This window comes from Aythya marila, assembly GCF_965140915.1.
Source record: "Aythya marila genome assembly, chromosome: Z".
NCBI classification, from domain to species: Eukaryota; Metazoa; Chordata; class Aves; order Anseriformes; family Anatidae; genus Aythya; species Aythya marila.
In genome coordinates, this window is record NC_139080.1 from 36,830,804 (window position 1) to 36,842,813 (window position 12,010).

The following is a 12,010-nucleotide window of genomic DNA, read 5'->3' on the forward strand; positions in this document are numbered from 1 at the left end:
CTTTGAACAACTTCTTTTACTTGTATCCAGGCTTACTCTAGAACAGCACTGACCCTCCATCCTCTGATGTTATTGAATACAAGATTGCTGGGAGTGCTCAGCAAAACTGGAGAGGATAAGAGATTTTGCTGTGTATCAAGAGATTTTAATAGTAGACCCAAAGGTTTACCCATTTTGTAGATGGGAAATTGTTAGGCCTTTTCAATCCTAAAAACACTCGGAACTTGTAAAGGGATACTCAAAGCCCTGTGGGGAAGTGAGCTAGTTTCCACCTGTAAACTTGTATCACAGAGAAGTCATCACATAATCACATACTGCTTTACACATTTGTGTTATCCTTTCTTGTGCTATTGAGAAAATTCAGAAGAAGCATTTGAATTTATTATTTTTCTTTTTTTTTTTTTTTGCATCTAACTTTACTACCTTTTTTTTTTTTTTTTTTTTGCATTTACTTTTCTAGCAGGATATGACATCTTTAGCTTCTGTTTCTGTAATGTGTTTGTTTTTTAATTAATATGAGATGCTCATGATTTGGATTGCTTTTCTAGGAAAGCTGGTGACTTTTCTTTTCCTTTTCTTGACCAAATGGTATCAACCATTTGCTATGCAGTCCTGATCGTGAGCTTTCATTCTATGTAATGAAACACTAACTATTGATTGTAATTTTTGCCTGACTTTTTCAGGAATTGGGTCTGTTTACTTTCATGCCACCCTCAGTTTCCTGGGCCAGATGCTGGATGAGCTGGCTATTCTCTGGGTGCTGATGTGTGCTCTTGCCATGTGGTTCCCTAGGAGATACCTACCAAGAGTTTTTCGGAATGACAGGTAATCATGTGATGTGGTACACATTCCTATCTCTTGAAACATTTCACATAAACCTGCGTGTAATGACAGTGAGTGATCATCCAACATTACCACTGCTGCCACTATCTTTCTCACGCAACTTTCCTCCAGTTGCTTACATTGCATTTTATTCTTTGGAAGTCCTGAGTCTACAAGTCTTCATGGTGTATTTTATGCCATATACCTTCAGATTCTGGAGTTCAGTGCCTCTGGAAGTGCCTGTTCTTGTTAATTCTTGAAAGACACATTTATATGATTAGTTTGTTATACTATTAGTTTGTTGCAGCTAAAATAAGGTAACAGAAACCTGCTTTCTCTCTTCCTTTTATCTAGCCTAGAGTGTACATATGAGTAAACCTATGGAATTCAGCTTAATTTTCATCTTAAGTTTTAAGCCAGTGATTAAAAGTAGTTTTTAAGTAAAGGCTACACATGGTGTTTGTTTAGAAGTCTCTTGTTGCTGCAAAGGGGATTTTTCTTTATTGCAGAGTTAAAATAAAAAGCCTTATAGGCAGTTTAAAGAATCTGCTTAAGATTTGTTCCCCCCAAAAATGTATGCTGTAACCTTTGTATTTATTGCTTTTCTATGCATAAAGTAATTGAGGTAATGGTAACTGAGACATTTGAATCACATCACCAATTTCTTGCTCTCTGAAAACTGCTAAGGCCTAAGGCTTATACCTCTAGCATTTTCATACTATTGTTGTCTTTTTTTTTTTTTTTTTTTTTTTTTCTTTCCCTTCTCTTTTTCCTTGACATATACCCAGTTAGAAGTTGCTGGGGTCAGGGGTCTGTAGGGAAGGTTGGTGCCTGTATTGACTATTCTTTAAAATAACTTGCACTGAGAAAAGTGTATGTTGAATTACAGTGTACAGACTGTGGTCTAATGCTTTTGTCAAGTTAGTGTGAATTTAGCACTTTTGCATATTGCTATTTTAATGGTGTACAGTGCTATTACTGGACCCCCGCAGCTTAAGAGGTAAATGGGTTTTACTGGGGTTATAAGATAGATAAAATATCTTTTACTTCAAATACTTCAAATAAAGGACAGTTCTGTCTCTTGAATATTTTTTCAGACTGCATGTAAATTATTCCTCAAAAGCCTAAAGGAATTCTTGTATGTAATCTATCACTACCTTCTGCTAGTTTACTTAGTAGATTTGTAGAATTGCCCACAAAGTTAAGCTATATTCTTTTTAAAAGGAATAGTAGCATTTCTAGGGTGAAATCCTGTTTCTTTTGAACTTGGTTGTAAAACTGTAAATAATAATCTGCCAGGTTATAACAGATCCATAAAAAGACTGAGATGAGGTGAAGGATATCCCTCATCCTAAATTTCTCAGAATACTTCCTCCCTAGAGTCTGTCGGGGAGGTTACTTTTTAAGGTCTTGATTCCTTTCTGAAGTGTGCAGAGGAAGGATTTTACTGGGTGGCAAAAAAGCCTAACCCAGAACAGGTCTGATTTACACACAAGCACATATATTTTCCTTCTCTGCATTTCCTTCTATGATAAAATGACCCTTCTATGACAAAGTGATACTCTGGGTGGATGAGGGAAAGGCTGTGGATGTGGTCTACCTTGAGTTCAGTAAGGCCTTTGACACTGTTCCCCACAGTGTTCTCCTCAAGAAACTGGCTGCTCTTGGCTTGGACTGGTGTACGCTTTGCTGGGTTAAAAACTGGCTGGATAGCTGGGCCCAAAGAGTCGTGGTGAATGGAATCAAACCCAGCTGGAGGCCGGTCACTGGTGGCATCCCCCAGGGCTTGGTACTGGGGCCGGTCCTCTTTAATATCTTCATCGATGATCTGGACGAGGGCATCGAGTGCACCCTCAGTTAGTTCACAGATGACACCAAGCTACGTGCGTGTGTCGATCTGCTTGAGGGTAGGAAAGCTCTGCAGGAGGATCTGGATAGGCTGCACCGATGGGCTGAGGTCAACTGCATGAAGTTCAACAAGGCCAAGTGCCGGGTCCTACACCTGGGGCGCAACAACCCCAAGCAGAGCTACAGGCTGGGAGATGAGTGGTTGGAGAGCTGCCAGGCAGAGAAGGACCTGGGAGTGATGGTGGATAGTCGGCTGAATATGAGCCAGCAGTGTGCTCAGGTGGCCAAGAAGGCCAACGGCATCCTGGCTTGTATCAGGAACAGCGTGACCAGCAGGGCTAGGGAGGTGATCGTCCCCCTGTACTCAGCTCTGGTGAGGCCGCACCTGGAGTACTGTGTTCAGTTTTGGGCCCCTCGCTACAGGAAGGACATGGAGGTGCTCGAGCGAGTCCAGAGAAGGGCGACGAAGCTGGTGAGGGGCCTGGAGAACAAGTCCTACGAGGAGCGGCTGAGGGAGCTGGGATTGTTCAGCCTGGAGGAGGCTCAAGGGTGACCTTATCACACTCTACAGATACCTTAAAGGAGGCTGTAGCGAGGTGGGGGTTGGTCTGTTCTCCCACGTGCCTGGTGACAGGACGAGGGGGAATGGGTTAAAATTGTGCCAGGGGTGTTTTAGGTTGGATATTAAGAAGATCTTCTTTACCAAGAGGGCTGTTAAGCATTGGAATGGGCTGCCCAGGGAAGTGGTGGAGTCACCATCCCTGGAGGTCTTTGAAAGACATTTAGATGTAGAGCTTAGGGATATGGTTTAGTGGAGGACTGGTTAGTGTTGGGTCATGGGTTGGACTAGGTGATCTTGGAAGTCTCTTCCAGTCTAGACAATTCTGTGATTCTGTGATATGTATTTTTATATGTTTTGCTTTGCCTGACATTCTTGTAGAATTACACCTGCCCTTTGTTCTCAGTTGTGGTCTTTACATTCTTCATCCTTTTCACACTCAGATTTTGAATGTTGAAAGTGTTACCATCTACCATGACTGATTTGTGGTGTCCTCAGTCATTAAGGCACTTACACCAGATAAAAACTTCCTACTTAAGTAACTTTTTGCCTTCCAGTAAAAATAAAATCTTTAAAGCCAAATGTACATGTAATGAGCTTGGTGAACATGAGGGTGATGACACTGGTGACCAGGGAATGGCGCTGCACAAATATGCTGAGACCCTACTTGAAACTTAGACCTAAGAAGAGAAGAGCCATCCTTCAACATCAACTAGTTTTATACAGCTGTGGGACTGTAGTTCAGGGACAGCATGATGAACCTCTACTTGCCATAGTCCTGCCACAGTCTAGAAATGGGTTGTTTAAATTCCAAATTTGAATTTTAAACAATTAATATATGTTTAATTTCAAAGTTGTCAGGCTGTCTATACGTGGCATAACTGATTTTGTTTATACGAAGAATATACCAAACAGACTGCAACCTGGGTCTAGAAGCTGGGACATTAGTAATAATAATAATAATAAAAAACAATCCTAAAAATCAATGTTGAAAGCATGAAGAAGGATAACACAAAACTGTTTTGAGTACAGTGCTGGTACAGAAATTGTCTTGTTTTTGTCTTCTTTCGTGAGAAGGAAAATGGGAATGGGACCTTAGTGTTTTGAAACCAGTGATTAATGTGAGTTTCTGTTTGTGCATGTGTGTGTATACATGTACGTGGCTGCTTCAGAAGACTAGCCTGGAAAAGATTTATCTATATCATTAACGCTGTATGTACACAAGCCAATGCAGGATCCACGTGCACCGTATGCACAGTCATTGCACCTTCTGAACACACCTAAAGAAACTTAAGTTTTGTTACACTGTTAGAGTCATACTAAGATTTCTAGTTTTACTAATTAAAAGCTTGGAATTAAAAACACTTTTTCTCCCCTACCCCTACCCTCCCCCCCAAAAAAACACCAAAACTCTTCAGGAGCAGGTTTAAAGCTGCTGTGGGTGTCCTGTCTGGAGTTACTACCTGCCTTGCCTTCATTAAGCCTGCCATCAACAACATCTCACTAATGACTCTGGGTGTTCCCTGCACAGCTTTGCTCATTGCTGAGCTGAAGAGGTGAGTATTTTTCTCCTGACTAAAGTTTTGTCTTCAGAGGTCCTTAGGCTACCACATGATTATAGAGTAGATCTGGCTTCGGTGCTTATGAGAGCAGAGCACCCTCACAGAGATCTGGTATAAGCTTGCTCTGCCAGGTCAGACATTTTTGGCAAGGATTTTTTTTTTTTTCCGTAGGTGAATATACTGGGTCAGATATTGTCTGTCTTCTTGCAGCATATCTCTTCCTGCGACCTGTTCTAACCAGAATTTGTTTATTTATTGTGGAATCATGGCAAGAGTTTTGTTTCAGTGACAGCTTTTCTGCCATAAAGTCTGCATAGGGGTGCGATAATCACAGTCTGGGTAGTGGAGGGAACAGGGTTTGAGGCTCAAGCATGCATGGAAGATGTGCCAGCTCTCAAAGCTTATTGTGAGTCTTCACTACTTTGTTTTCTAACACAGATGATATGGTAGTGTCAGACCAACAAAGATAAACATAATCACTAGGTTGCAGAGGATAGCTACCTGTCATTATGAAACCAGGATGCAAATTGAGAAGAACCTGAAATTGGTCTTAAGACCTGAGGACATGGCATGGAGCTGGGACAGGGTAGGGTCAGGCTGGGTGTTAGGAAAAGGTTGCTCATAAAGAGGGTGGTCAGACACTTAGTCAGGCTCTCCGGGAAGGTGGCCCGGAGGAGGTCTCCAGGTGAGCCTGTTGGAGTTCATGAAGCATTTGGATGATGCTCAGACATATGGTCTGATTTTTGGGTGGTCCTGTGTGGACCAAGGAGTTGGACTTGATGGTCCTTATGATTCCTGTAGGCCCCTTCCAACTTGGGATATTCTCTTACACACTGCATCTGTAAATGTTAATTGAAATAAACGAGTGGGACAAAATGCCCACATTCTAACTGCTTTTGTTAGAACAGGGAACTTTTCCTGTTTCCCACCTTTCCCTGTGCTGCCACTACTTCCCCATAGAGTGGAAGCCTCTGCTAGTAATGTGTTTTTTGAAGTGTTCTTGAGTCTTTTCTTGTTAGATGGCTTGCTAAGCAGCAGCTATTTTTGTTGTCAGAGAAACTTGGGAAACAGCACAGAAGTTAGCTGTGGAGAAGAAAGTCAGTAGATGCTAGTGGAGGCATCTCATTTTGATGAAAGCAGCAGGAAACCACTGACAGAGCAGTAGAAGATCTGATTGTGTCAGTGAGCAATCTATGTGACCTCGCTACAGTCCAGGTTTTGAGGCGTGAGCTCCTGAGTAACTTGAGAGGAGAAATGGTTAGTGTATTATAATTTAAATGCTATTGGATCATATCATATCTGGGAATTCATATGGCTACATGTACTTGCTTTTTGAGACTCTGTTGTTGAAACTCACTGAACTTGTGGAAGGTCATTAAAATGTGTGGAGTTTACCTGTTTTTTTTTTGAGAATTATGGGCACAAAAACCTTCTGAACTCATGATTCCAAAGGGACCTAGAGTGACATATGGCCAATTGTGTATCGAGATGATTTAATATACCTATGATGTTTCTTGATGAATTTCTAAATGTAAAAGGCAAATAATTATACATTTGATTGAGAACAGCCATGCTGTTCTCTGAGAAATTTAAATGAGATAAATTCTTGTAAACCCAGAGGGATTGACTCATCTCCTTCTCAGAAGAAAAAGATAACATTAGTTATGTAAAATGCCTGTGATTCTCCTATTCTCCACTACCAGAGATGGTAGGGGGCTACATATATGAATCCTGGCATACTACAGTGGATCTTAGTCTGTGAAAGCTATTTTGGGAAAGAAGGAAAAGAACCTTCAGAGTAGTTTCCTCTGTTCATTGCTGAAGTTGGTGTTTTGGTCTAATATGTTGTTGTGGTGTTATCTTTCTAGGCTGTTGTAAATCTGGTACAGAATTTCAGTGAATCAAAACCACTTTGTCTTCAAATGAGAATTTTCTGCCTCTCATTCATCCTTGGTGAGGAGAGACTGCTGTAACTATGGAGCATTGTGCTCTTCAATGCAGAACTAGTAGGTTTGACACCCTGCTTGAAAGTACTGTGGATGTGAGATGATCAAAACAGCAAAAGGTGGTTAAATGCACACTTGCTCCTGAAAACCAAGGAAATTCTAACACTTCATTCTTATTTCTGTCCAAAAAAAAATCCCTTCATATGTTTCATAGAAAAATATTGAGCTCTCTTAGGGGATGAGATCATGGAGAAAGCAGGTGTGGATCCTGTTGTTTGCAGGTCCAAGCCAACAAATAACGGAGATCATAGTATCATCAAATTAGTGTGATTTAGTGGGTCGTCATCAGGTGTGTAACTACCTCCCTGAGCAGACAGTAAGGTGTTGTTGCTCAGCTGGCATCTGAATCTTGAGCAGTGAAGGCTCACCCTACCTTGAAGTCTGTCTGCTCATATTTGATTCTCCTACTAGATATCTAGGTGTGGAGGAACCCTACTTCATTGTCACAGCTTGCCCAAAGTTATCTTTTTCCCTTAATTAGAAGGTTAAATTAGTTAAAAGTTCAAAACATTTATTAGGGTGTAAATGGAGATATCTGTGTCAAAATCAAGCTGTTAACATCCAGAAACTGCACTGGTGTGAAGAAGAGCTGGTATGTTTTGTTGGGGATGTCATGACTTTGGAAGATAATGCTGTTGGAAGTGTGCACCAGCACAGACCCTCATATAGCAAATGCCTGGGGTACACCAGTGTTTGAAGAGGCTCCGGTATTTAAATAGTAGCTGTTTGTGTTAAAACAGAGAACACCGCACATTGCGTAGGCGAAAGGGGCTAACGAAAATGCAGGCTTTTGTGGTCTAGCTTCTTCTAGACTGAGCTAGGGTAGGAACATGTCACAGATCTATGCACAGCAGGATGAGCAGCACTTTTAGACCCCTAGCTGACAGTTTCCATTTCAGTGCTTCTTTCAATGATCACTGTCAGTGTCTATATAGAAGTAAAGGAAGTGACTGGTTTGTGTCTTGCCAGTGTCCAGGTAGTGTTTGCAATGCCTCTCTTCACTGTGGTAAAAACAGTGGCAGGTATGTAGCTTTGCAGTTTTCTTGTTAACATGCATTTCCTCAGCACATAAGTATGATTACAGCAGGAGCTGAAGACTCTATGATGGGTGATCACAGAAAACCCAGCAGTATTGCACAGATTAACAATCTGTGCTCAGCTAATTGTTATTGACTTTTTTTTTTTTTTTTTTTTTCCTCAGAATAGTGTTTTGCAGCACACCCTGCTGGTGTTTTAAAGCTGTAAAAATAAACTGCAATTCCTGATGGTGGTACTGACCTGTCATTACAGTCTATACCAGTTCTATACCTGATCTTGTGTTTCTTTCAATAAGCTTTCATTTTTTCTTTGCAACCTTGAACTCTTTGAACCATGCAGGGTACTTGTTCTCTCTTCTTGGTATTCAAACTACTTAGATGTTAGCAGGCATGGTCACTGACTAAAGGAGCTGTCTATTTGAGGTCAAGCCTCTTATCTTAAATGGGATGCAAGTGCATATGTTTGTTTATATCCTTCAGACAAGTCCAGGAAAGGCTACATACACACAAAAGGCTTCTCAGTACACATACCCTTTGCTCTGTCAGAATGCAGAATTGCCCTGAGTAGCAGTCTAGTTTTACTTTTTGAAAGGCAGGAGGATTAGTAAACCAGTATAATTTTACTTATAAAACTGTGCCGGATTGTGGGTATATTTCTTACTGGGTTGCCTCATAAGAGGAAGAATTCTTGTATCTGTGCTCTGGAACTTCATATGCAACTCAAAAATCTCCTTATCCTTTTCTTCTTGCTCTTTATAGCCTTTAAAGATTAAAACTACTATTTCAGAGGAGGAAGAAAGATACCTTTTTTACAGTACACAGCACAAGCTATCTTGAAGCTATTGTGGGCCAGCCCTGTCTCCTCTAATGGTGTGTTTTTTGTTTGTCAAATGGTTAGCAAAATTCAGTTCCAAGAAAGAAGTCACTTTGGTTTATATGCTATGTGAAATACTTTTTTTTTTTTTTTTTTTTTTTGTGGAAGTCATGTAGGTGTCTTTGTCATGGAAACAACTATTGTAATATCTATTTCTGGAGGAGATTAGAGTTTAGACAGTAGTTGAAGCTTTTTTTTTTTTTTTATCCTAATAAATAAAGAGCTGCGATAATTTTGAATGTGTCATTACCTTCTTAAGCCATCTATAAATAATGCCAGACCTTAAAGCCAGCTTGTGCAAAGGACTCTGGAGAAAATTAGTTTGTCAACATCACTAAGTAGCAGGTAGCTTTTTTGTTATTAATCCGCTACCTAAAAAGGAGCCTCCCACTCACCCTTGGGAGTTTCTTAATCCCTAATGCCTGTTAAAATGTCAACTGAAACAGCATTTCAAGAGTGAAAAATTTCCAGTAGATTTGTGGGAGAAGCTGCAGAATTTTTTTAGCTTGCAATACATCGTAGCCATGTAGACTGCTGCACTGGCTGCAAAGTGTTCCTGGACAGAGTACTTTGTGTGTGTTTCTGATTTATCTGAATGCCTAGCTAGACTCTGTTAGCAAAGCCATGGCAGCAGTTCTGCTTTTCCACCACAGAGAGGCAGGAGGCATTGTCGGTATCCTTGTTGCTGCTTGATACTAAGTAATTAAGAGAGCATCTCACACCTGAGGAAGGATGTAATGAAAAATCTTGTAAACTCTGTGAATGTATCAAACTAGAACAACAGATTTCAGACTGCCAAATATTTGGTGTGGAAAAAGAAGAACCAAAGAGCATTTTGATTTGTGCTGTGCTGTGCTATGAGAAGACTGCATTTTTCATATGTCAAGGACAGTTGCATATAACGATGATCAGGGACCATAAATAGCATGGCATTGCACAGGATAAAGAAGTGCTTGCATATTCCTACCCACTGCTCCAGAGGTACACATTTTGATTGCTTCTGAGTGTCACAAGGTGAGGTGTTCCTTTATAGGATCAATTTGCCAGGCTTCGCTCATCTCCCATGTGAGGTAAATCAGCATGGGAGAAGAACATGGAAACATTCTCAATAACTTTTTGGGAGAGGTGTAAGAAGACAGGTGCAGATTAGAGGAGCCCCTCCTGAGGACCTTGGGACAGAGGTTGGGATTGTGGGGCACTTGGCATTGACTTATTTTCCTGTTAGGATGTAGAACAAGGCAGGGGCTTCTAACCCCCAGTGAATTTTCCTTATCATTCTGCCTGGCCGATTGGCTTGACTCTTGATATATAGCTCAGACAAGTAACTTTAGACAAATTACTCTGTCATCCGATTAGTAGGTTTGGGAGTGCTTACTGTATACATCACTGACATGAGTTCATTGAAGCATGAGTTGTCTAGTAGCACTGGAAGGATCACAGATCCCTGGGAAAATCACTGGGAGTTTAACAATTAACTAAAACCAACCAACCAAACAAACAAAAAGCATGGGAAAAAAACCCAAAGCATAGCTTTGCTCTTGCAGAAGGTAGGGAAGCTGAGCACATAGTGCTTATCACATCCCAGTCTAGCTTTGCATTATATATCTCAGTAACAGCAGAGCTGCATCTAGTGGCACCAAGAGGCCTAACCTCAAAATAGCAAGTGTAGGTAGAGATCAGACTATTGACTTCAATAGCATTCTGGAACTGGATTATATTTATAACCTTTTTTCTTCTGCTTTGATTTTACTCTTTGAGCAAAGCTGTGCATTTCTTAGGATAGTTCCAAGACATGGGAAAGAACAAAGCATCTTATCGGGGAATAAAACTGAGCTTTTGAGTAGACCTGCCACACAGATACTGCTGTGCAGGTAGCCTTGCATCTGTTTTATTTAGTGATGATCAACGGCAGGCCATGCTGTGTGTGACCACAGCAAGTGACCGTGCTCTTTGTCTCTGTAGTGTACCTCTGTGTGAACGGGTGTGGTTTCTTGTGGAAGGAGAGCACTGCATCTTAGGCACTGTGAGGAATTCTGTGTGAGTTGTGGGTGCTGGCACCACCTGATGAAGCATGCTTGTTTGGGTCCTCTGGGAAGAGGTTCCTATTCCATAGTTCTCTGGAACTGCTGCATAGTAGGGGGGGGAAATTCAACAAACCAATTAAAAAAAAACACCACCAACAAAACAAAACAACAGTTCATCCAGTTCCTTTATAATGCCAATCTTTTATAGTAAAAATTCAATGGGAAACAGAATGTGAACAAACCTGAGCACTGTGCTGAGTGGCTGATTGTTACCAGACAGAATGTGTAACTAATCTCTTGTTCTCTTACGTTATCTCCTTAGTATGGGAATGCTTCAGTGTTTGCCCACCACTTGCCCAGTATTTAAGACAACACCCAAAACACAGCTACTGATTAAAATGTTTCTTTTGTGACCTCACCAGTGCCTTGTATCAGAGTCATATTTATTGCAAATATAGTGACTCTCTTCAGGACATTTTTAGTGGAGCCATTTAAAGGAGTGTGAGGCTTTATAAATCCCATTTCTGAAATGCATACAGCCAAACAGCATGAAGCAAACTTTGTTTTGTTTTACAACAGTTTCTTTGCATTTTTCTCCTCAGGTGCGAAAACCTGCGTGTGTACAAACTGGGTCTGTTTTCAGGTCTTTGGTGGATGCTAGCACTTTTCTGCTGGATCAGTGACAAAGTTTTTTGTGAGATCTGGTCCTCGTTTAACTTCCCCTATTTACATTGTGTATGGTAAGCGTTGCACATAAACTCCACAGTTTGATTCATACGTGACAGGTCCTCACCACTGCACCATTCTGTGCTGAGTGCGTAGGCTGCTGGTGGCTATTTCTGGTTAGCGCTAAACAGATTTACTGGTAAAATTGTAAGCCAGGAGCAAGTCTCACGCTATCCAGGGTGGCAGATTTAGGAGGCTCTTCGGCCTGATCAGATTCTACAGGCACTAACTTGATTAATTGCAACTGAATTCCTTGCCGTATGGGTTGCTAAAAATCCTACAGCACTGCTCAGCTGGAGCAGAGACTATAAAAGCTCAAACATCCACTGTTAGCAGCTGGGTATGAAGTGGGAGCAGTGAATGGCTTTGATGCCTTTTCTCTTTTATCATCCAGCAAATTGTGGTCTCTTATCCAAAGTGCTGAATCTCAGCATTTGTGGCCAACTCTGTAAGGTGGAAAGAGACCAAAAAGCTGCAGACGGTTTAGACTGAGGATAAGCTAGGGTTTTGTAGTTTTCCTTATTCTCTGTATTCTTTGCCTGCAGGCAGAGG

General features: G+C 41.1%; 2 protein-coding genes across 3 annotated transcripts in view; one reads left to right on the top strand and one right to left on the bottom strand.

Moving 5' to 3' along the window:
- Nucleotides 1-12,010, top strand: part of ACER2 (alkaline ceramidase 2) — a 38,140-nt gene that overhangs the window by 9,226 nt on the left and 16,904 nt on the right. The window contains exons 3-5 of one of the 2 annotated variants that reach the window (XM_082783253.1): nucleotides 684-825; nucleotides 4,648-4,785; nucleotides 11,335-11,472. In XM_082783253.1, coding sequence (XP_082639379.1) covers nucleotides 684-825; nucleotides 4,648-4,785; nucleotides 11,335-11,472 — 418 coding nt within the window. The remainder of the gene's footprint in view (nucleotides 1-683; nucleotides 826-4,647; nucleotides 4,786-11,334; nucleotides 11,473-12,010) is intronic. The other variant, XM_082783254.1, reaches the window with a different exon arrangement.
- Nucleotides 1-12,010, bottom strand: part of SLC24A2 (solute carrier family 24 member 2) — a 180,080-nt gene that overhangs the window by 8,689 nt on the left and 159,381 nt on the right. The window lies entirely within an intron of this gene.